At 43.1% G+C, this 25,629-nt stretch overlaps 1 protein-coding gene across 1 annotated transcript in view; it reads left to right on the top strand.

Annotated features, from left to right (window-relative positions):
• The window catches only part of TCERG1L (transcription elongation regulator 1 like), an 88,729-nt gene extending 64,744 nt beyond the window's left edge, over window positions 1-23,985 (top strand). Inside the window, 6 exon segments of the mRNA XM_054206028.1 lie at window positions 3,398-3,552; window positions 8,920-8,989; window positions 14,757-14,889; window positions 17,939-18,028; window positions 21,617-21,735; window positions 23,026-23,985. Of these exon segments, the coding sequence (XP_054062003.1) occupies window positions 3,398-3,552; window positions 8,920-8,989; window positions 14,757-14,889; window positions 17,939-18,028; window positions 21,617-21,735; window positions 23,026-23,182 (724 nt within the window). The 3' untranslated portion in view covers window positions 23,183-23,985.
• Window positions 23,986-25,629: the final 1,644 nt, after the last annotated feature.

The raw sequence follows: 25,629 nt of genomic DNA, 5'->3' as shown, positions 1-25,629 counted from the left end.
AATCGTAGAATCATCGAATTGTTAGGGTTGGAAGGAGCCTTAAAGATCATCCAGTTCCAACCCCCTGCCCTGGGCAGGGACACCTCCCACTAGATCAGGTTGCTCAGAGCCCCGTCCAGCCTGGCCTTAAAAACTTCCAGGGATGGGGCTTCCACCACCTCTCTGGGCAACCTGTTCCAGTGTCTCACCACCCTCATGGTGAAGAACTTCTTCCTAACGTCCAGTCTGAATCGACCCATCTCTAGTTTTAATCCATTCCCTCTAGTCCTACCATTACCCGGCATCCTAAAAAGTCCCTCCCCAGCTTTCTTGGAGGCCCCCTTAAGATACTGGTAGGCCACTGTAAGGTCTCCTCGGAGCCTTCTTTTCTCCAGACGGAACAACCCCAACTCTCTCAGTCTGTCCTCATAGGAGAGGTGCTCCAGCCCTCTGGTCATCCTCGTGGCCCTTCTCTGGACACGTTCCAGCACGTCCATATCTGTCTTGTAGTAGGGGCTGCAGAATTGGACACAGTACTCCAGGGGGGGTCTCACGAGGGTGGAGTAGAGGGGGAGAGCCATGGTATCCGCAGAGGGATCTCACTGCACCCCCTCATCTCCAGCAGTGTCTGCTGAGCAGTGGACGGGCATCTGGTACCTCCACTGAATTGCACCACTCCCAGATCCAAGTTTGGGATATTTCAATCTCTAGGGAGAAAACTTCCATTTCTAAGTTTCCAGAGGACAGTTTAGTGGCCCAGAGAGTACTCCGGGTGTGAGAAAAGGCATAAGAACCTGGTCCCTGGGACCAGAGGGAGGGGGCATAGTCCTCATGCTGACAGTTGTGCCATGTTCTGAGGTGAGAACATCTTGTCTGTCCCATGGCTTGTGGTGGAACATGAAGCATGCCCGTAGGGTGCTTCAATCACAATTTACAATTTTTTTTGATAGGTTGAAACTAGATGTGCAACACAAATTCAACACATTCTGAATTTACTTCAACCACTCTGCACCCGTAGGTTGGCTCCTTGCTTCTGCGGGACCCATGGTTGATGTGACATCACCAAGCCCCTGTCAGGAGCAGCCAGACCATCATTTTTAATGGCAGAAAAATTTTCAGCAGTGTTACCAAACCTTACCTCCCTTATGAAATAATAAAAAACCCTAATATCATCATCTTGTGCCCTTAGTCATTCTTAAATTACAATTTTCTAAAGGGAAACATGAACATAACAATATCTGCATTTCCAGTTCATGCTCTGTGACTGAAACAAAATACCACGCGTCCCCTGTGGATAATTGAAACCGTTATTACACCAAAGAGGAACAGGTGACATGTTACATGGGGAAAAGGACATTAATTTTAAATGAAATGTCAAATTATATTAGTCATGGAAAAGCGAAGATGTGTCACAAGGGACCCCAGAGTTTCTAACCTGGGGTGATGGCACGTGAGCCCTGATGATACCTGGTGATTAATGAGCACCATCAGGGTCTGCGTGCGTGGCCAGAGGAGCAGCGAGCCCAGCAGTGTTCTGGCAGAGACAAAACACACGTTTCCAAACCTGCTGGTTATAATCTCTGTCAAATAACGGCTTCGACAGTCCCGCGTGCACGTGGTAGCATCGCACGCCCCAAAGAAGATGCTGGTTTCCAGTCGACCATCATTTGCAACTAATTCCCCAGGCAGTTCAAATCCTGCAGTGAGCTACTTGCCGATGAAAGAAATCACAGCAAGGGGCATTTCGGAGCAGGCATCTACTCCTGGGCACGATTGGACCATAATTTGAATATTTATAAAAGGATAACAATAAGCCATTTGTATTAATCAGCTACATCTGTCCTCCTCACCTAAATCCCAAGATTTTTTTGCCTTCCTTCTGGGACGACCATGGTATTTCTGGGAGCATGGAGCCTTGGTGTGAGACGTTCCCATGGAAGTCCCTCTTGGTGTGTCCTGCCGAAGAGGCTCAGGGCTGGTGGGTCGGTGTTTTGGGACGTTCCCGTACCTCCAAGGTACGAAGTAAGAAGTAGTAATTACACCTAATCATTGCGGAACAGAGGATTAGAGCATCCGTTTTGTGAGGCTCTCTTGTGATCCAAAACATTGGTGTATTAAAAAAACAGAAAGGTATTAAAGTATTTGTCACGTCCTTGTCACTGAATTCAGGATGCCAAAGCTTGCGTGGGGTGTAAGTGTGACTGAACTCCACGGCTGGGTTTATTCAACCAATTTTGTGCTGCTGTTCATCGGGAGAACATTTAACTCCATGGAACATAATTACTGTGATGCTGGGGCTCGGTCACACACTCACACTGCACTGCTCCCGGTGCCCCACGGCTCCCGCGACGGTTTCTCACGGAGGTTATGTATTTTTCATGATGTGTTTGGGCAAGATCAATGGTGATGTCCTACCAGTGGTACACACAGTGTGGTGGATTATCTTATTACAGTACTCTGCAGTGATGGAGCATTTTTCATATTTGCAGTCTTTTACCCAGACTAGACTTTTTTTTGAACCAGTTTTGTTCCCTGGTTTTAATAACAGTTAAGTCTCAGAGATTCTAATGATAAGATTTGTCCCTTCCAGGTATTTATGTTTCAGAGAGACAAACATTTTTCTATTACGTGTGTGTGTGTGAGGAAGTCAGAGTGTGTGTATAAGGTTACTTAGTTTTCATTACGATTCAGAAAGTGTGGGCTTGAGATTGATATTCTGTTTGTTTATTTACATATAGATTTGAAGTACAACTTGAGGTTTTAGAGCATCTGTTAAGGGTGGTGCGATACTTATTTTCGTATTATTTTAGCTGATTTAAAATGAACGTCAGGACAAAAAGTTGAACTGCTGTCAGGCATATTTTAACTGACCAAGTCAAGAATCTGTGATTTGCACGGCAGCACTTAGTCACATTTTTCAAATTTGAAACAGAGCCCACAAAAATCGAGTTAAACCTTTGCAGCAGACTTCTGCGGTGGCTGGGTGCGCCTGTCCAGGGCAGAGTGGCATGGGAGCTGTCGGGGATGCCACAGGGATGCCGTGGGGATGCCACGGGGAATGCCATGGGGATGCCACTTGCTGCTCTCAGCCACAGCTTTTGAACATGAAATGCGTTTTCCTGTGGCTTCTTTTGCTTTGAGCACCACGGGGTTCCTCCTCACCTGGTTCTTTTCCCCGTCCGTGATAGAATATTTCACCTGCTGCTCTTTGGGCGTGTTTAGACCATTTCTGTGGCATTTTATTGACGAGGAGAGAGTTACTGTACCCGAGGTGAGTGGCGTGGGCTGGCAGGGCCTGGGGCAGGCACTCAGTCTCACCCACGCGCTGGAACGGAGATGCAATAATCCAACTGCGGGTGAATTTCTTGTTTGTGGGCGTATCTGCCATTACCTAAGCCTAGTTTATCACTTGGAATAGGTGTGTAGTCTGGACTGGAGATGACCGGGTCTTCTTCTTCAACCCTACAATGCAGCTGTCCGTCTGGGAGAAGCCGGTGGACCTGAAGCACCGCGGCGACATAAACCGGATCATCGAGGATCCTCCCCACAAGCGCAAGCTGGAAGCTGCTGCAAGTAACTACAGCCCTGTGATTATTTGCCTCTATTTAAACTCAAATGTCGAATGAAATTTGGTCGCTAAATACATTCAAGTCAAAGTTTGATAACTGTAATTAGAATGGTTTTCCTTTTGAGGTTTCATATGAAGTGTTGCGTTAAAATTGATGTTTATTGCAAAACCTGTATTTTCACTGACGTGCTGAGCTGGGGGATAGAACGTTCTCGTTATTGGCAGTGAAGAAACAGGTGGCTTCTTATACTGGATGAATCTTTGATGTATGAAACACATCTCGGAAGCCGCTGTCTTTATGTTTTATTGCACTTATTTCCAAGATGTACATTAGGAATGCGTTGCCAATGCATTATTCAGCTGTTAGACAAAAGCAGATACTCCATAGCTAATGATTATCCAGCCAAGTTGTAGAGGGGAGAAAAAAATCCCAGTAATAAACCCCTAATGAGCGCTAAAAGGTTTGGTGGAAACGTGGGTGCTTCCATCTAAACGTGACTCTGCCAGTCCCCTTCTGAAAACCGCAGATCCCTCAGAGTGTGGCTGAAGAACAACCTGCTGATCTGCAGTAATCCATGTTCGGGGGCTCCAGATACAGCTGAGAAGACACCCCTTGGCTTGTCAGTCACCCGAGGTGTTCGCTGTGTGGTCCTCCCCAGACGGCCAGGTCGCGGAGGCATTTTTCCCAGCCCAGCTTTCCCATCCCATGCTCCTTGCCATGCCATCTTTTTTTCTGCTCTCCGTACCTTCATTCTTCAGTCCAGGTGTTGTCCGTGCTGGTGACCAATCCAGGAGCAGCCCAGCATGCCAGCCTGTGCTTGCCGGTGCTTGTCCCACCACATTTCTCTCCAAAGATTAGGGTTCACCAGTTTTTGTGGACTCCCTGTTACCGGGTGCCGCCCTGTGCCGTGTCAATGCTCCTTTCATTGCCTGACGCTCTACGTTCGCTCTCTCGCATGGGAGCGGTGTCAGTAAGACCTGCCGTTGCTGGGAGGACATCAAGGTGCACAGCAGGCGTTTGAAATGCTGCTTGTCTTGATGCGCTGCTTGCAATTCTTGAATGTCCTGCTTTACAGCAGGTTCAGTGCAGAGCCTCCTCCAGCCGATGGCTGTCCTTTAGTGGTGAAGTCTAGAAAAATGGAAGCAGGGGGGAATGAGACTTTTTTCATTCTTTCAAAGTGTAGTATTTTATAACTAAAAGTAAGGTCGGACTGCTGGTCTCGTGAAGTGATGACCTGCCTTTCACACTCCGGCCATCGGGGGCTGCGGTGCACGCACAGCTCCTGCTGAACTGCTGCAAACGAGGGGCTGAGAGTGTGCCTTTGTGGACGTGAAACACGATGTCTGCAGGTAGATAAAAGTGAGAGATAATCAGGATTTATGCTAGCAGAATTTTACTGAAAAAAAGCTACAAAGAATGGTTTTCTATTAATGTAGTCCTTGTCAACATATAATGTCATTACATTTTTCAGTATAAATTTCAATCGTCAGATGCTTGTGTGCATATCATTTTTGTATATGGCTTGGATAACTTTAGCTGTATATCTAATCATTCCAAAGCGTTTCTGCTGAAGTTTGTTCTTCAGGAGAAAAATATACCATACGTTTTTTATTACAGAATATATTGAAAGATCAATTAATTACTGGCAAGGGAAACGATGGCCAAAGACAAAACTGAGGGTCATTGTTCATGGCCTATAATTCCTTAAGAAGAAGAGTCTAAAGTCATTGCTGATGTGTGCCACTTCAAAAATCTATTTTTTTCTGTGTGCTCCATCCTTTCCATCCTCTTTATTTATTTAATATCTATATGTACCACCAAGATTTGATTCATGCACCAGTTTCTTTATGACCACGGTTTTCATTGTTGCTAATAGTCTTAATCTTCCTTGATATAATTGGGACTTGTGGTTGCTCAGGATTTGAGACAGTCAGGTTATAATTAGTATATATTAGCTGCTGAGGTGAAAGGAATTATTTGTTACCATTTCTCTTAGGCTGTAATCTCAAGTAAATAAATAACACAAATGAGCTCTGTGTTTGCAACAATGGTTGCCAAATTTATTTAGTTTAGTTGCTGCTGCTGAGTTTTAATTAGAATTTTTAAATCAAAGGCACGAAAAATTTGGCAAGCATCGTTATTCATGGGGTGCTATAGGTTATCTGCACATCGCTCCGCTGAAAGATCAAGTGCATTTATAATTTAGGCATAAATGAAAAATTACTCATTTATCAATTACTCCGCCTCCACAAAGTATTAGTTCTTAGGGAGATTTATGAAGGTGTCACGGCTCTTTTCTAATGGGTTCCCATCAGGCCGTCCCATGGAATCATTACTCCTCTGTCTCAGTGCAGTCACAGACTGACCGTAATATCCCTATTTCCCCCAAAAAATTCCTTGAAATGTTTCTGTTTTATTGCAACGGAGAAGAAGTTTTATCTGTTCCTGTTCCTTCACCTGCTCAAGTGGGTTGTCTGGGTGTTTGGGCTGAGGACATTATTTTTTCAGCTAATTAAAAGAAAACTGACATTCTGCCTACAGAACATGGCGTGCCGATTCATAGTTGGCATGGTCCCTATTCAAAACCAGTTGTGATTTGGTTTACTCTGTTCCCACAAATATTTTGGCCCCGTTCAGACAAAACCATGAAGCGCGGTCCCTAGGAACAGCCTGGGTCGGCTCCTGGTGCGACACGTGGGCACCAGGTCTCTTTACAAAACTGCAAATCAGATTTTTGCATTGTGGCCGGTGGATTGACGCCGCTTTCACTCACCTGGTAAACGCTGGTCTTTCCTCTTGGTTCTGGAAAATGAACCAGAATTCGTGACATGGCTGGGATTAGCTGAATGATTTAATTAATCAGCACTAAGCTTGATAGACCATCGGATTGGGGCTGTGCTCTGCTTCATGATTTCATGGAAAGATGATTGTCAAGTAATATTCTTCCTCAAAGCTTTAAATCAATTATTCGGTTTTGTGCTCGGCTGCTTCCCTTGCGAAGTCAGTCTGTGATCTTAGCAGAGGTCCAGCGGTGCCATGTGGTGCAGGAGGTCCCTCAGGGAGAGGTGGACACCGTTTGTCATGTCTCACCAAGTTTTCCATTGCACTGAAATGTTAAGGGAGGATGCTGACTCTAATCCATTTCCCTGAGACACTCTGCCCAGAGCAGGCAGTCCCGCAGGCGAAGGGAGAGGGATTTGGTGTCCCCCCATTGCTCGCTGGAACCAAACTCTGCAATCAAGGTGTATTGCGTCAGAATTCTTTTAGCTGGAAGCTATATGGTCATTGAAGGTTATTTTTATAAATGCCACGCTCATGTATTTTTCACAGCAAAATTCAAAAATTGTACATCCTTTTCAGAAATCTATGAAAGGTCTTGTCATAAGATGACTTCAAATTTGAGTTCACCTTCAAGTAGCTGCAGAACTTCCTATAGTGGTTTGCCATCCCCAGTGAGTTTGCTCGTGTCCCGTGGGGATGTGGAACAGAAAGGACTTGCCACCACGTGCTCCCTTTGCTAAAAGAACGTCCCGTTGGGGTCCGTCACGTCCGAGCGTGGCACAGCGTCGGTCCTTCGGCCGCTCGGGAGGGGCTGGCTGTGGCATGGGACAAATGCAGGAGGTGCCCCATGGGCATGGCTTTTCCTTGTCTTTGTCGTGGTGACATTTGGTAGGGATAGCATTGTGCTTGCCCACTCACCTTTAGCTTCAGCTCTCCTGGAGAACACCACCAGGTACGCTCTCGTTTCGTGTTACTGCTTTCAGCATTCGTTACAGTTCAGATCACCACGGCCTCTGCGGGTTGTTCAACTCCTCATTAATAGCTTTATGATATCTCTGTTGAATTGCGTTCCACCTTCTGAATTTACAGGTTGTTTTTCCTATTTCTTTATATTTTGAATTGGGTGTCCCAAAGAAGAAGTTACCAAGAAGAGGTAATAGTTCCAGTGAATTTATGTTTATTTAAAACATGATTAAATTCATTTACGTATTCATAATGCTCGTATGTTGGCAGGAATGTTGAGGTCAAGCTCCTTATTTCGGAATGCCATTCATTGCTGCTTCTTATCATTTTAAGTTGTAGTTCGTAAAATGTCCATTTGTACTTGCCGTGTATTCCCTTCTGACGTGGTCCCTGCTCCCGCTCTGCCCACGCCGCAACGGTACAGCTGCTCTGGGATTTGTATTGGTCCTTTTGCAGTGTATACCACGTTCATGCACTTAATATAAATAAAAGGTAACATTTGAAGAGAGCACACCAATAAACATGCAATTTCCCTAAAATAGGGAAACGAAATGAAGTAAGGAGAAGATTCTTAAATTGAAACTTGAAATAAATGGCCACATTTCTGTTAGCTTCAATGATACAAAGATTGGACCCATTTTCTAGTCTTGGAGTTTCATCTGATTTCAGTGAGATCAGATCTCCCCACATCAAATTATTCAAACCTTTTATGTCCATAACCTAAATTCAATTTTATATTTATTTTACATTTATTTTTACATAGTTTACTAAATAGCAAGAGGTGTCTTCGTTACCAGTCTAGTACAAAAGGGCTGAGGTTTGGTGTTTCGGATATTCCCAAGCTAACCACATACAGTTTGATTTTTATATTTCTCAACTAATTGGTGGGGAAGGGGAACTACTGAAGACCCCGCACACAAACCAAGCACTGGATGGACAGGACTTCTGGTGCTCTGTCCGTTTGAATTTTGATGAAAACTGTAGTGGAAAAAAAGAAAAAATTCCAGAAGTAAATATCTGTTCCGTATGCTTCACGTTCGTTATGAGTGACGATGCAGCCTCAGCATCCTTCAAGGGCGAGTGTCCAGGCCCCACCAGGAGCCTTGGAGTTACTCTACGACATCAGGAGCGAGGAGGTTGTTGGTATCTCCACAGCCTTGCCATACTGGTCGTTGAATTTATGGAAAAGCAGCATTATTTTTCCCTATATAAGAATGAGAAGTGGGCTAAGGAGGGAGATTCTGGAATAAGTTAGCACAATTGAATCCTTCAGGCTGCCAGGACTGAAATAATTTTGCAGAAATGTCTTTGTAGTCGCATTTTTAAGGGAAGGGAGGAGGGAGTATCAGGTTGAAACAATAACGAGATTTAAAATAATCCTGTCATGAACGAACAATGAGTATTTTTTCAGAATGAAAATGGTCGGGTTTATCGCTATTACTTTCATTTGGGTGAAGGCAGTTCTGAAGATCTGATGAAATATGTGTTATTTTTAAAATGCTCTGTGGAAAGTGAAAAATAGCAAATACCTGAGCAGCGGCCAAAGACACGAAATGAAAGGTTAATTTGAGGAATTTGTATTCCCATTTATCTAGTTCAAATCTAATAACTATTTATTTCTTTTTAGCAGATAAATGTGTTAGTTCTTGTCCAGGGGATGAAAACGATGATCTTAGCATCAAAACTAAGAGAAATAAGTAAGTTCTAAAGTTTACTTATCTATATGTAATGTTGGGAAGGTAACGTCTGGTACAAATAAGTGCAAAGAGAAATACAATTCTTTTCTTGTGAGAGTCATTCTTAAGGTATCCGATCTTCATCAAACTCCATGATTCTTGATAATCTGTGTTTCCCATGACGTTATCCATTTTTGTCTGAGTAACTCTTTCTTACTTTGAAATGGTTAAAGGAAGACTGTAAGGATATGTAGTTATTTCAAAGACATTGGATAAAAGCTTTATCTTCATTAAAGTGAAGGAGACTTTTTCACTGGTGTCAGGGTTTCCAGGCTACCGGCTCCAAAATATCCGGAGGTATTTCTGTTACTCTGCTTTTATTTGACCTTTATTACCATGTGTATTTCAAATTCTCATGAAGTAACAGGCAAAAAAACAATGTGCCAAATAAACAACTCCCTGAGCCTTTGCCAACAAGAAAATGAAGTAAACACTCCTGTTTTAAGAATTACCTTAGAGACATTTCATTCCACTTAACCTTTGGCCAGTGACTGCGTACAGCGTTAGCTGTTCATGCGGCTGGCTGTAATGGTTTGGACCATTAAAAAAATTAATCTGTAAAATAAATCTGCATAGATAGTGTGTTATACTTGGGGCATTTTGACCGGTAACCACAACAAATTTCTGTATTTTTCAAGTGAATATATTGAAAATAGTCGTACTCTGTCTTATATTGCCATTCTTATCCTACTACATTGGATGGTTCTTTTGACCTCCTTAAGGGTTTCTGTGGATTTGTTTAACTATGAAGGGAAGAATCAGATACTCGGGGTATAATTGTGCATTTAATGTTTGGTATAAACATAAACTCCGAGACTATTGTGCATTTAACGTTTGGTACAAAAGGGTATATTTATACTTTCTATATAGTAAACGTACTTTTCCAATGTACACAATATTTAGTATATATAAACTAGTATAAAAGTTTATATTTAGTATAAAAGTATTTAAGAATATTTTAATGCCATCAGTGGGTCTAACGAAATGGGCCAGTATTATGATCTGTGCGTAGAAGCGGGTGTTTGCCACGTGCTATTAAGGTGATTCCCTTTAGTGATTGGTTGAGAAAATGTGAAACGTCTTTCCATTAATGTTCATAAATGGAATTCTGAAACTCCAAAAGCTTGTTCGTAAACTCAAGAGAAACGTGCTTATTGAAAGGTGAGTGTATCCAAGTAGGCTGGGGCATACTGCGCAGCGTGGCGCGAGGTCAGGCAGTGCCTCTCCCACTCTCTGCTCGAGGATAAGGAATATTGCCTCATCGTCATCGGAGTTCCGTGGCTTACTCCTGAGAGGCTAACTTGGGGGTTTTAATCTCTTATTTTCCTTACACTCAAAAGGATATTGTCAAAATTGTTAAAATCCAAATATGGACCATCTTCTTTATATATTTGCAGAATTTGTCTTTTATTATTTTTATTTACTTGCAGAAATACATTTTGATATAATTTAATTTCTCCCCAAAGCAAATAGGTAAATACAGGGCAATGTCAGCCTGTGGCAGAGTTGCTGCACGACTCTCCTGCCCTTATGCGTTGTAGCATCTTTCTTGTGGTATATATTTATCCGTCCATAGATACACAGATATACATGGACAAGCATGAATCGTGCAGCTGAAGGTGCGACCATGTCAGAAGTCCCACAGCGTGGTGGCAGTGTCTGCTGCCGTGTCCGCCCGTGTGGCAAAGGCGTCTGGCATGGAGAGGAGTGTTCCTGGGATGGGGACTTGTCCCTGGGGTCTTGAAGAGGTCACTGGAGGCATAGGCAACACAAACGACTCTGAGCTGTGACTTTATGCCTCCAAAGTTAAATAGCACATGATCATAAATGTATGTATCACCTGCTGTTGATGTCATCATAAGTCTTTATATTGGGCTACACGTATCTACGGTGTAAGAAATAATCCAACCTTTATCGTACTGTAAATTCATGGCAAGATACTCATTGAGAGGATATTTAAAGCTCAGAGAACCTTATCTTGAGTTCTGTCTTTGCTTAACTGTTAAAAAAAATCCTTAGCTTAGGAGGAAGCAATTCTTACTTGCTGTATTTGGACAATTAGTCCTTTGAAAGTCAAGGGCAACATTCACATAAGAAACAAATAAGATTTGGGTTGACAGTGCAGCATTTTGTCCGACTTTGTTGTGATGATCCCAGTTCCCCAGAAGTTTGACCTGTCACCAAAAAGCCCTAAAGTGTTTATTTTCCTGTCAGTAGAACATGCATCCCCAAACTACTACATGATTTCTACAGCTGTTTTGATTTTTAAATTCTTTTTTGTAACATATAAAGATTTCTTGACATTTTGCTTTGTACCCTGAAACAACGGCAGAAGATAGAGGTTCATGGATGGACCTTTAAAATACTGACCTTACACTAAAGAAATGCAGTCTAAGTGCTTGTATAAATGTATTAATATTGGAGTGTAGCTAACAGTTCATGACATAAAAAAGGAAAATATTGTAGGATTTTCACGTCAAACTAGAATTTAGTTATCCTCAAGACGAAAATCAGGTACAAACTCTTGCTATGCTAAGAGTTGTTGCTAGTGCGGTTGTGACATCCCACTGGAGCCGGGACGGTCCTGTCCCCGCTAGGTACCCACTGCAGCGGGCAACAACCTCCCGGCGCCGCAGTGGAGACCGAGCCATGGTTGTTTGCACAGCGATTAAAATTGCTGCTGCCATCAGTGTTTGGAACTGATATTATTGTTTCTAAGTGCTGTGGGTCTCGTTTGCCTCCATCTGTGTGTCTCTGAATTACTCAGCCAAGAGCAGAACTGAGTTAAAAAATGTGGCCCGTAATTCCTTGTAAGAAAAGCAGCCGAATTACTTGGCAGAAGGGGAATTCTCAAGATGTAGGGTCTATTAAAGTGCTGGTTAAGCTCTGAGTTTTGGATAAGAGGACATGCATCACCAGCTTTTCATCCTCCAACTTGCACGTACAAGGTCCAAATCTGTATTTCTGTTTCCTCTGCTTTGTTTTACTTGGGAGTGAACAAACTGCTGCTCACTCCAGCCTGAATCCAGATTTGTCCTTACAGGAAACTAAACAAATTTTCATTTTGGTGCTGGACGGACAGAACAACTGTTCATATTGCTGTCATATCCGCGTTAATAATTGCATGTGAAGGGAGTGAATGTTTTCCTACATTGAACAGGGAATGCTGTTGGGAGATACTTAAGTCAAGTCACTTAGTAAATCATATTGTTCCTTTGACATACAGTAAATCGTCTGCTATACAGAGAGCTTGGTGCTAGTGATAAGATCTTATTCTATAAAAGTTCCAGCACAATTCTTTGTAATTCAGCTAGAGGGTCACCACACGGAGGTTTGCAGTGGATCACCAGTTCGTGTCGGTAAGAACAGATCTGCCATTTCTCTTCTCCTGCTGTTTGGTGGCCGGGCTGGCAGAGGACCGGGCCCAAGGCCAGTGGAGAAGCCAGCAGGGCTCCCGGCTTTCACTGGGGACGTTTGCCCAACTGCTGTCCAGGGCTTCCAGCCAGAACCTGCATCTGCAGGTGTAGGAGCTTTGGGCTCCACAGCCTCCTGTTGCACGTTCATTTACGCTTCGTTGGGACATAATGGAACTGCTTAAAGATACTGAAGTCAAATTCTTCCTCTGATTGGACTCCGTACAAAAGAAAACAAATGTTAAGAGAAACTTAGGCCTTCTGGGTTTTCTTCACAGAATGACAGAAGGGCTGGGGGGTCTCTGTGCCACCGGCTCCCGCAGGTCGCTCAGGGATGTATCTAGGGGGGTTGACCATCTCCAAGGATGGAGCCCCACAGCCTCCCCGGCCGCCTGCCCCACTGTCTGACCATCCTCACAGTAAAAAAGTTTTGCTTATGCTTAGATGGGTTTCCCTGTATTGCAGTTTGTGCCCATTGCCTCTTCCCCCTTCCCTGGGTACCAGTGATGCACAAACGCCTCACCGCCCTGTCCGTGTTGAGATTTGCAGGCTGCCGAGGTCGTGCTGGAAGGATGCCCGTGTCTGTCCTTCTGAGGAGGAAGTCACATAGTTTGTTATGCGGATTTTAGTATTATTTGCTAAAGAAAATTGTATTCTTTATTGGCACTTTTTGGCAGGAGAAAGCAGTCTGTGTGATTTTCCGCATCATTTTCAATAGCGTAAGAAAGGCTGACGGAAAGAGGGGCTCTTTCGGTGCTCGGCTGGTGGAGGAGCGCGCTGTATTTCTCGCAGTTTCAGCTTGAAAAAGGCCTTTGTGTGTACTAGAAACTGAGTTGGGCCTTTCATGGATCATGTCACAGAATAAAATTTGCTATTACGATATAAAAGTCAGAGTCATTCTGTGAAGAACACCAATTTGATCTCTCTCAAATCACTAGGAACACAGCATCATTTTAGGATAAATGTAAGTGTAATGCAATTATTTGTAGAAGGAAGATAATACACGAGGGCTCGCATTACATGCTGATCTAATTCATTTGCTTGGAAACAAAAAAGTGTTTTCCTGTTGAAATTTCAAACTAAGTATTATTCCGTAGTGGTGAAAATTACATCAGTGGAAAATGCAGTCATGCGTAGTGGGAGGCTAAAAATCAAATCGCCTTATTTCATTATCCTCACTTGAACCTTGTGATCATTCTAAGGCTCCCGATCTTTCCAGAAAGAGCCTTAATATTTTTGCTTAAAGCATGAGGGAAGAGCAGGATGGACCCAGCGCAGAAGTCCGATTTGGAGGTCTGGGTGGGCCACCTTCTCTGAAGGGGGGAGGTCTGTATCCCCATCTCCCATGCCCTCCCCTCCTGCCCGGTTCCTCCCTTGTTCGCCTCTCCTTGCAGATGATGATGGCCCACGGGGACAAATCTCCAGCCCTCCAAACCATGGGGAGATAGGTGTTGGCTTCCAGCCCTGTGAGAGCGCAGTGTTAATGGTCTGTAACTGAGAAACTTATGTAGATATTCATCTGGTGTGAAGCAGTTACTCTCCAGTGGTGACACCGACTCTGTGGGGTTGCACCTGAGGAGAGCATCCCTCTAACGCTGCTGCTACTTCATGGCTGCATCCAGCAGTAAACTCTCCTCCTGTCCCGTGATGGGCAGAGCGGTGCTGCCTGCGTGCCTTTATCCAGGGGGTCTTGTAAGCAAAGGGGCTCAGGCCATCAGTAGGAAGTATTTTCTCAGAAACGCCTATTTATTCTAAGCAGATGCAGTCTTGGAAAAAGGCTGTTGGGATAAACGCAGACCTTCAGGCACCGACACAGGGCAGGTTCTTCGCTGCTGCTTTATTGCAGGTTTGTGCATGCGATGCGTTGCCCAATTACTTCCCTTAGGAGCGAGCTCGTGGGCTGCATGGGAACATAAAATAAAGATTAGTGTTGACTTTCAAGTTTTGGGGGCAGAAAAACCGAGGAAAGAAAAATAAGACAAGATGAGTCTCTTCAGTCACTCCTTTAGAGTCTCCACTCCTTGACAAATTTTATATAAAGCTGTCACTTTTCTGTAGCTTGAAATATAGTGTAGTATTTGGCTGCTGAGTTCCTCCTTGATCTTCCCGACAGACCATCCTTCCACCCGAGGAGCTGTCGCAGGGCCCCGCGGGTTAATAATGAGCTGCGTGTCTGGGTCAGTTCTCAGCGGCTGCTCCCTGGCTGCTCTGCACTTGGAGATGTCCTGCCGGCAGGGAGGATTTTCTAGAGAGGCTTAAAAATCCCCTCCTGAGTTGACAGTTACTGAACTATTTTCTCTCTTGCCTTGTTAAAGAACAGAAGATTCCCAAGCTGCCGACCAGGGGAAGGCTGAGAGGGAGGAGAACGAGGAGACGTCGGCGCGGCAGGTGACGCCTCCCCTGGAGGAGCGCATCACGCATTTCCGAGACATGCTGCTGGAGAGAGGGGTGAGAAGCGTGCGGGCTTGCTTTGATGTATCCCATTTATGAAAACAGGGCATCATCCAGGACCACGACAGGACTCATTTCATACCTATCACTTAGCAGGCAAATGAACAATTATTGAGAGGGGTTTTCTGTCTGTTAACCGTGTCGGTTTGGTGATACTGTGATTTTTCCTCCCATGCCATCCACTCAAACGTGGCTCTGCAGAACTGAAAGCCCTTTGCAGGTGCAGTTCTAATTAAATTCCTACAGACAGACCCAAAGACAACCAGAGGCAGTAGCTCTTCCAGCACGGACCAGTGTTTTCTTGTGGCAGCACACACAAACCTGTGCTGAACTCACCACGTAAAGACTACCGTCAGTATGAGGAATTTAGGATACCCTTATGTATAGACATAAAATCACCGCTGCAGAAGTTCCTCTCATGGTGTCCCTTTTTCCAGAGAACTGATGATTTTGAGTGTGAATGGAATTAATCAGCGTCACACGCTTAGGCCCTGATCCTGCCCACGTAAATGGGTGTATAATGGAGCAGTCTATGCAGATTTTATACCTCCCTCCAACACTCTGCAAGTATCTGTTCTATAGAAGTTTGTGTAGTTTCTGTAAAGAAAAAAACATCCAAGGTGCCTGTTGTTAGGCAGTAAAGCCTATAAAATTTATCACTAATAATCAGCAGACTTTAAAGGTAGACAATTAGAGCTTCGGAAGCTAAACAGTAAATTATCTCCCCGTCAGACGTGCTTTTTAATATATTTTGTTATTTATGCTTAAAAAATGCAGAAGCACCATAAATGAATACTGGTTGAAGACTCCTGCTGGCATATTTTAAGTCAGGGGGCAGTAAGTCAAAATTTGAAAGTATTAGGGATGCTCTGTAATAGGGTTCCTCAAGCGTTTCAAGTGGGAGAGTCAGACTTGCTCATAAAAATAAGAAAGTCAGGGAATTTACTGTTTGCTTCGGCTATTATTTACAAATGTATAGATAATAGGTTACTGTGCTTTTGCCCTGAGCATTTTTTCGATGCCCAGACAAGCCGCTGGTTGGCAGTAGCTGGTTGGCATTGCTTGAAATGCAGTGAGGCCATTACTGTTATTTTAAACTGATTATTTAAACAAACATCTCCTGCCGTTTCTGTGTAATGTTATTTCTCAAGAAGTTACTTGATGGCGTTACAAAGAGCTTGAACTAGATGGGGTTCTTCCATGTACTTCCGATTCTTCCTACATAAATTATATCAACAGAAGGACGTTGTAACATTTTGAAAATAAAGCATGATTTTGGTGTAGCTCCAAGACAACAGCACTGTTCGTAAGTCTGTGGGAAGTTTTCCCATGTAACGATGTAATCTCGGATATCCTCCTGGAAGTTCAAAAATTTTCACGAAATCCTGAGCAAATCCAAGCCTTTTCCTGGCTCCCTCACAGCCCCGGCATCAGAATACCCGAGTTCTCCAGGCTGCATTTCTAGGAGAGTCGTCTCTTTGCTAGGGTGCTGCCAGTGAAACAAGACTTTTTTAAGGACTCGAAATGATATTTTTTCTCGAGATTTTACCTTCTTAATACTGGGGAAAAAAAAGAGGGGCCAAGGGTCCCTAACGCCCCCTTCCCATCTGATTTTTTCCCCTGTTCTTTGCACTCTGGTTAGGAGCAGGAGCTGAGAACTGGAAGCCCACGGCAAGCTCAGATCTCTCTCCCTTTTCCTCTGCGGTGATACGAGGCCACAGAAATCATTATTTATTCTGGGGAGAGATGCCACCCCCACCATCCCCCGGACACATGTCCCATCGTGGGGAAGAAGACCACGATACAATACACATTGGAAGATTAGTCAGAATACTAATATTTTATATGCATTTTGAGAGCTCCAAAATGAGTATCCTGAACAGCATATGACGGGTGTAGCTAGAATTAAATTACAAATATCTGTAGCCAACACTGAATTTAGGTGTATGTCTGCAACATGCGAAGCTAAATAATTACTAAAGAAAAAGTCATAAACAAGAATGATTACATGATAGATTAGCCCAAGCTTAAGTAGCTTTGTCACCAAACTGGCCTTTGTACTAGAAACAAAGCTGATGGCCAAGGGAGAGTGTAAAAGGCATTCTGAAAAAAAGAGAATTCCTGCTGCTGATCCTCCTGGTGGGGGAAACCCCAAACCTCAGGGGCTGGGCACCTGCATGGGCACAGAGGTGACTCGCAAGCTGTGAGAAGGCAGCATAAGAGGTACTTCATTGGAGCTTTCCTGTTTGAGTGTTAATTACTCTATTTTAATCATACTTCGCATACTTGTTTTAGTGAATTTACTCTTTATTATTAGATGGAGTGATGAGAATAGTTCATGTTATTCCAGAGTTTTCCGTAGCAATCTAATTAACAGTGATGTTGTGCGAGGAACCGAAATCAGGCTGGGGGTTTCAGTCTTGTGCTCCCAGAATGTTGTTCCATAAAATCCCGGGCAAAGGGGTCTGGGAGAGCGAGGGACCTGTGTGGGTTCCTGGTGGTCCTCCCAGCTCACTCACCACAAGGAGGTTCTGGAGAAGGTGGAAGAGCCTCCGCAGGAGAGGACACTTCCCTGTGTTTGGGCGGCCACCCAAAAGCAGCGCATTTACTGCAAAACCAGGGGATTTTACAGATTTGGAGTGTGTGCGTGCACTGACGACCTCGTTTGGGTTATAATTTAAGTTTTGGAGAGGAGGGGAGTTAAAGCTGAGATAATTGCTTAAATGGAAATTGATGCTGCTGTTGTGCAAAGGGGATGATAAAATGGGAATTTTCCGTTCTGCTGCAGATTCTTTCCATCAAAAATATGGAATGAGCGTCTCCCAGTTACTCGCTGAGATGTCCTAGAGCAAATCAATACTAATGGTGTGGGGGCGACCAGAGCATTGCCAGAAACAGATTAAAATTCAACTTCCAACCGCTCTGAGGCATCCTTTAGAGGGTTCATTAGCTTTCTGAACTACTCTTTTGCTTCACCTTGGAACATTTCCTTCTTTCACATCCTTATTAAAATTCCTTAATGCAACTGTGTTTGTGTACTTCACAGGTTTCAGCATTTTCTACATGGGAAAAAGAGTTGCACAAAATAGTATTTGATCCACGCTACCTTCTGCTAAATCCAGAAGAACGTAAACAGGTGAGCGTTACCTCCAGCGTAGCTTCTGATTGGCAGCGAACATCTCCCAGATTAACCGTAATAACGGAGTAATTATCTTGATAGGATAAAAAGAATTGCATAAAATTAAAATTTCTGTCTTGAGTTTTTCAGGAAGACTCGTAATGTCAGCTCTGCTCATAAGAAAGTGCTCTCGCCTTTGAAAAGCGAGTGGTAACAAGTGGTTTTGCTTGTAGAGGTGCGCTGCCGGCTCCTGGGTTGTAGGACCAACCCCTGCTGAACCCCGGAGACTGGGAAGCAGGAAGGGAAATGGCCACAAGGCAATGTTTCCACTCTGGATTATTGAAATATTGTAGAGAGGCTACTTCATTTTTATTGCTTGGAATATCTTCTAGGAGTTTGGCAGTATTTACTGCTGTCTTTTGCAATAACTAAACTTGCTAGACATAAATGGATAGAGCACTGTGGCGACGCTGGTACCTGCTTGAATGGGTTTTGTTTTCCTGGCAAGCTGCACAGGGAAGTGGGCTTTTGCTGCCTCGTTTTTTTGGGCATTAATTATCACTGGGGATCTAAAAGGGCCTGTGGGCTGCAAATAAGTCTAAAAGATTTAGGAGAGATGCAAGGATGTTGTGGAGAAGGCGAACACTTCTGTTCTGTAGTGATTTCTCTTCCTTACCAGTCTTTTGTCATCCCGCAGAGGGAAGAATTTTGAATATGGAATTGTCCATTATTTAAATGAACACAATGAAAAATGGACTTATTCCTGTTCCATTGCACTGGGGCCCATATTGTCTTGTGATTCTCCAGAGAGCTTCCCGTAGGTATTTACTGAGGGACTGGGCACATACATCTTCATTTTCTACCTTTCCAGTATTTTCTTTCCTAAGAAAAAATTGCAAGAAAATAATATGGAAATATGGGAATGAAAATGTAAGAGAAACTGCTAGAACGGAAAACACCTCTGAACAAAAGACTAAGCAGGGAGTTTTGTATTTATTTCAGGTAATCGGCAAGGACAAAACCTAGACCTTGATGAGTCAGTCAAGTTATATTACTTTCATTTTATCAGCCCTGGAGATAATAAAAATACATCATGAATACACATAATATAATGTGCTTGAAGCACTGCTGAGGGGGGACCTCGTGTGTGGGATGTATTTAATACTCAAGGAAAGGAGTTATGACAAGCAAGTGGTTGGCAGTGCTGTAGGTAGAAGCCCATCGTCAGGTGGAGGTTGGCTCCGTGAGTGACAGTAATTCAGGCTCAGAGCCAAGCGGAAGAGGGTGATGGTCAGGTGCTCTTCTGCAAAAGAGGGTTAAAAAACCAGTAAGCTTGGGAGCGCGTGCCGGGTCTCTAATATATTTTAGATACTACACTTGTAATTAAGACTTCTAGACGTTCATTATGAGTAGTGCCGCTTAATTAGCCCCCATTTTCTCTAAGAAGTAGTTTAAGAAGAAAGTTAGACTCGGACAAGAGTAGATGCCTGATTTAATGAAAGTACTTCTTGGAGTGCAACTCAAATTAGTAGAAGACATTATTTAGGTTTATGGAAGCATTTACCTTCACGGATACTGACTGTGTGACCTGAATAGCGAGCGTCTGAGTGCTGCTTAAATTATGCAAATGAATTTATGGTGGAGGGGGCTAGAGGTGAGAAGTGGCTCACAGTGAAAGGAAGGAATGAAGGAGTGAAAGGAGTGAAGGAAGGAAGGGAAGGTGTGAAGGAGGGAAGGAAGGAGTGAAGGAGGGAGTGAGGGAAGGAAGGAAGGAAGGAAGGAAGGAAGGAAGGAAGGAAGGAGGGAAGGAGGGAAGGAAGGAGGGAAGGAAGGAGGGAAGGAAGGAAGGAAGGAAGGAAGGAAGGAGGGAAGGAAGGAAGGAAGGAAGGAAGGAAGGAGGGAAGGAGGGAAGGAAGGAGGGAAGGAAGGAAGGAAGGAAGGAAGGAAGGAAGGAAGGAAGGAAGGAAGGAAGGAAGGAAGGAAGGAAGGAAGGAAGGAAGGAAGGAAGGAGGGAAGGAGGGAAGGAAGGAGGGAAGGAAGGAGGGAAGGAAGGAGGGAAGGAAGGAGGGAAGGAAGGAAGGAGGGAAGGAGGGAAGGAAGGAGGGAGTGAGTACCAGAGCATGGCTGGTTGTACCGCAGTTTTCTTCCCTCCACGGTCAGGCGGGTGGGTTGGGACGGGCACGGCGAGCGTTCTGACTGTGATCTCCAAACATCTGAGGGAACTTCCTCTTGACTTGAGCTTGTGTCGAGGTGAGTTTGACTTCCAGGAGTGGAAGCCCTGCTGTTGGTGGGTGCCCTTACGCTGCCCGAGGACCTTAACGATCTGTATTGAACATCAGTGGTTCGCTCTGCTTACTTACCAATATTTTCCAAGGGGCTGTTAACAGTTGAAAGATGCTACTATGTTTAAGCAAGGAACAATGAAGGGTAAAGGACCAGCTGTATTAAAATAATGAGCTACCTGTTAATTTTGATTTATTACCTTCATCATAGCTTCACTGGTAGCAGAAAGGCGAGCAATAACAGTGTCACCTGCTTTCTTTGTTCCATTTCTTCCATCTCCTCTTACATTCAACCTGTGCAATTGCAGACAGTATAATATATTCAGATTTCCAAGGTTTTTTGTAGTACTTCTTTCATGGTCATTTGTTGATGTTTACTTTTCCAGTGCTATTTCTTCCCTTTTCCACATATTATACTAAATGCCAGTTGTAATTTGGTTACTTTACCTTTCATGACATGTAGATTTGCACCTGTGCATCCTCATGGCTGATGAGAAAGCAACCATGGTAGTAACCGTAGCAATCATATTTAATGTATGTAATTTGAGATGGAAAAGATGGTGAATATGGAAAACTAATAGCATTTTGAGGAGCAGCTCCTTTTATTCAACGACTTAGTATGCCACAGTTTTTAGAGCGTGAAAGCAGCAGGGCCAGACTTTTGGTGTTAAAAATGTGATTCAAGCAGTTGGCAGACTTTTGTGACATAGCAAACTCCTTAACTCCTTTCCAAGACACCAAAAATCCTGATGCTGAGCGCCCTGCTGCATATTGAGCTGCCAAATACTGTTAGAGGGAGGTTGTCGACCCTTCCAAACACATGAAAGCTTTCGGGTGTAGGAGTACAGGGGATCATGTGTAAGCTCGTGGTTTCTGACAACTGATTTGAAAGGTCTTCGGGCTTTTTGGGGGGTAACCTACAGAATGTTGGTGTTTAGCAATATAGACATTTTCAGGAATTCCAGCAAGTTGGGAAGGATGCGAGAGCCAAACTAAATAAATGCAGTCAGTTGTACAGATGTACGACAGTAGTGCTATAGGCATGAAAATGCGAGCAAGACACTCAAGTCGGGAAATCTTGATTTATGTTGCACTTGATGTTTGAATGAAGATGTTATCTGTCCAAATTATACCTTTTCCAGCTACTTATTTTGTGAGAACACGATCAGTGCTACACGAAGCCGATTGCGCTGCCTGCGAGTCAGCCTATACTGAGGGCAGATAAGAACTGTAGGTCGTGAGATTGCCAGCCCTTTGATCAAGCATAAATACCATAAAAGCTTTGTTAATAAATGCTCTATCTTGTTTCCCTATTCTTGGAAAGATATTTGAACAGTTTGTCAAGACCAGGATCAGAGAAGAGTACAAAGAAAAGAAAAATAAATTGTTGTTAGCCAAAGAAGAATTTAAAAAGCTCCTTGAAGAATCCAAGTTATCGCCAAGGTATGGCATTGCCTTACGAAGATTCGTTAAGATAAGCTTTCTCATTTTGCCTGTGTTATCGGCCCTGGGATGCCGTAACACTGAACCTACCCTTCATAGCAGGCGTGTACATCCATTGTTAAAATGCTGCATTGACATTTCTGCCCTAATATTTTACAATATTTTCTTATATTACTGCAAAAGGGAACGTACCGTTTCTCTCTCTCTTCCTTTTTCTCTCTCTCTGTCATTAAGAATGTGTAATATTTTGCATAACACATTTATTTTATATGCATATATATGGTATAATTATAGAACACACACATATATTAGCTATATAAAATCAGTACCTGAATGTTAAATCTCATTTATATTAGGCATACAGCTGTAACTAGTGAAAAACTCTGGTTAGGTTTGATTTTGATGGAAGGGAAACATAATTTAACGAAGTTAGTATTAATACCACATTGCTAAATTTAAATAAAGCGTGCAATGCAATGCCATTTTTCTACATTGATTTTTCAGTGATGGATCCAAAACTGCACAATGGCGAATGTAGTGCTTAGGATAGCACTCGATCATTTGTATATTATATGAAAATAAAGGGATTTATGTAGTAGAAGTCTGGTTAAATTGTTGAAACTAAGAAATTACATTTTTTTTCTACTAAAATACGCAGGTAATTGTACAGCACGACCTACCTAGACACATAGATACAAACAACACATCAGGCTCTATGGAAGTGATAATTATAAGAAGATTTTTAGAACAAAACTGAGACGGCAGAGCTGCCTGCGCGTTCCAATTGCATTGTGCCCGTCACTCAAAGTTACAATTAATTGTTTGCTATTTTTAGAAAAGCTCAAACTAGCGAGGTATTTCATGAGGCCTCGTGTACTACTGACAGTCGAAATGCATTTGTTTGCAACGAGACGCGGGTGTGGTTTTCTGCTCTATTAGAAGCTAATTATTGAAATACTGGCCATAAGGCATAGATTAAAGCCACAGTAACCTGGGCTGCAGCGAATACTGCGTTAATGACTCAAAATTGCCCTGTCAGCTATCACCCAGGTTTTTCTAAACCAAAAACTGGAAGTTAAGTATTGCCAGCTGATCCCTGAATCTGAAGCCCGGGCAGCTCTGGCATGGTCTCGCCTCCCTCATCCTGGGGGTTACCGGCACGTTCCTAGCCAATATTCCCCAGAACACCCTCTTTTAGTGTCTGTGTGAAAAGTGAAGCGAGACCCAGGTGAAGGAGACCAAGAGGGGATTGGCAAGGTCGCAGCTGTAAAATGTCTCTCTTTTCTGCAGAACAACGTTTAAGGAATTTGCGGAGAAATACGGAAGAGATCAGCGGTTTCGCCTCGTTCAGAAGAAGAAGGACCAAGAGCATTTTTTCAATCAGTTCATACTTCTACTTAAAAAGAGGGACAAAGAAAACAGGATAAGGCTACGGAAAATGAGATAAAACCTCCTGAAACTGGCAATAAATACACAAGTCCGTGCTGGGAGTGCAGTAGGAGATTCAAACAAAGGCTAAAGCGTTGGGGGTTCAACTTGCGACAGCTTGGCGAGGGAGTGGAGATCCCGGAGAAAAACTTTCTCTAAACAGAGTTTATTGGACATATATTGAATTTGTGAAGGTTGTTCTGCAGGAATCTGAAGGATATTTTGTTCTCAAAGAATTAATGTTTCATATTGAAGCTCTTTTTTGTACAACATCCAGAGTTTGATGCATTTCTAATTGCCATGATATGTCAATCCCTTAATTGTTTTAATTATGCAAATTACTTGTAATATACACAAATTATGAATCCGATGCAGATTTGTAATTAAGCAGACGCAGATGCCATCCATAACAATCTCAAGATATTTTCATCATTTAGGGGAATTATCTAAAGCAATCTTTTGGCAACTTTATGCATTACCATAAAGTGTTTAGAGGTACGGTGGTACGCAGGAATTCATCTCCCGCTGTTCATACGTCTCTGTCCCGTTCTCTGAGTAGTAGTAATAAGATATTAATTGTTAATCTTAGTGAAGAGTGTGAAAATCTTGGCATATGTTCCATAGGAAAACTCTTAAGTTTCAGAAATTGCTTCCTCCTTACCGTGAGTGGTGCGTTCGGGCACACGGGCGATAGCAACACTTCTCCCTCCCAGTTCCCAGACAGAAGTTCTTTTGTAAAACCATCACCCTTTGATTTCAGTTGTGTTACTGTATGTGAAAAGTCTGCATGAGATTTTTCTCATCATATTTGTATAAATAAATATTTAACTTTTTTAATTAATAAATATTTTAAGCCAGTTTTCGGGGGGGGATGTTAAGTTTCTAAACTTTTTGAGATATTGGTAAAGTAGTGCAGGTCTCCTGGTGTTTACTGGAGCGGTAGAAAAGCAGCGGGAGTTGTACCGCTCATGATTTGTATGCAAATTCCACTAATATCAGTTGGAGCTCTGAGCCTATTGAGAGCAAAGTGGTCGCTCTGGCTGCGAAGGCAGGCTATCGTGGCTGGAGGAGGTCAGCACAGCTCCGCTGAACATCACTGTATCCCTTCCGTTACGCTACGGGAGAGACACACTCTCCTCTCTCTGTGATCATAATCGTTTTTTTCAGTTGACCTAATTTTTAAGTTATTACTCATTAGTTTTGTAGATTTCTATTTGGTAGGAGTGGTTTTGATATTTTCTCCAAATGATGGTAATTTTTCTTTAGATGTGTGCTGGATATTTTTTATAATCGAGGAAATAAAGGGTATTTTATACTGCTTTGGAAAAATGAACTCAGAAGAATTCAAAGAAGGGTATTTAACATAAGATATGCTTTAGAAAGGATGTAGAGTTTCGAACTTCTATATGAAAAATATTGTAATTTATTTCTATGAGAGCAAGACCTGCCCCAGAGTTGCTGTTGGTGTGAGTGAGGAAACGCGATGCTGTGTCGGAATGCCCAGGTCAAACCATGCTGACAGTTTTTCTCACCTCTGCACGCAAGGGCTGTATTCGGGACCGCGCGAGCTGGCGTGCAAGCTGGTAGATGCGATTTGCTTTTACATGGCTTGCAAGTCTTGTGATAGCCACTTTCACACCTTTATTTAACAATTATTTTTACCTCTCTGGAAGAGCCGGGTTTGCTCCCACTCCCATGTGGTTTAGGAATCTGTCACGACTTACGTAGAGGCCGATGCTGTTCGCTGGTACGTGTGGTCGGACGAGGCAGTAGTGACCCAGAAAAAAGACGCAGGTTTTTTGGTAGACCTGAAGGCAGACTTCATAGGGGTTTTCATAAGGTTTTGCAAATGTTCCTGTTTAAAAAACAAAACAAAACAAAACAAAACAAAAGTAAGGTGCAGAAAACGGATGAGATCTTGCTTTTATGAGTGAAAACTCTTCTGTTTCAGTGGCTTGTACCCCTTGTTGTTGTTTCAAATGTATGTGCATATCTAGGCCGTGTGCTGCCATCCCTTATTCCAAATATGAATAAAATGGGGTAGTAATATTCTGGGGATTCTCCTTGATTTTAGCATTTCCTGACAATGCCAGAAATCCTCGTCACGATGTAAGTATCATAATGAGTGTATAATCTCTCTGATTTTCTTGGGAAATTCTGTGAAACACAGAAGTGCTCAGTGCCGGTGGCGAGCCGTATTTGTCAGAAAGCTCCAAGTTCGTTTCTGTTTTCTTATCTTTAAAATGGACGAATATTAAAGTAAACACAACCATCCCCGTGGTACAACAGAAGGAAATGTGTATATTAAGGCACATTGTAGTGCAAAATAATCATAGTCATCACGGTAAAATACGTTGACAGAAGCTCTTCAAGTTTGTGGAAGTGTCTGATCTCATCCCAAATAATATTTTTATGGCCTGTTCATTTCACAATGCCCTTAACAAATCCTGATCTCACTTCACGTGC

This window comes from Rissa tridactyla, chromosome 6 (assembly GCF_028500815.1).
Source record: "Rissa tridactyla isolate bRisTri1 chromosome 6, bRisTri1.patW.cur.20221130, whole genome shotgun sequence".
NCBI classification, from domain to species: Eukaryota; Metazoa; Chordata; class Aves; order Charadriiformes; family Laridae; genus Rissa; species Rissa tridactyla.
The sequence above is the reverse complement of the archived record's forward strand: the minus strand, read 5'-3'. Positions and strand labels throughout refer to the sequence as shown.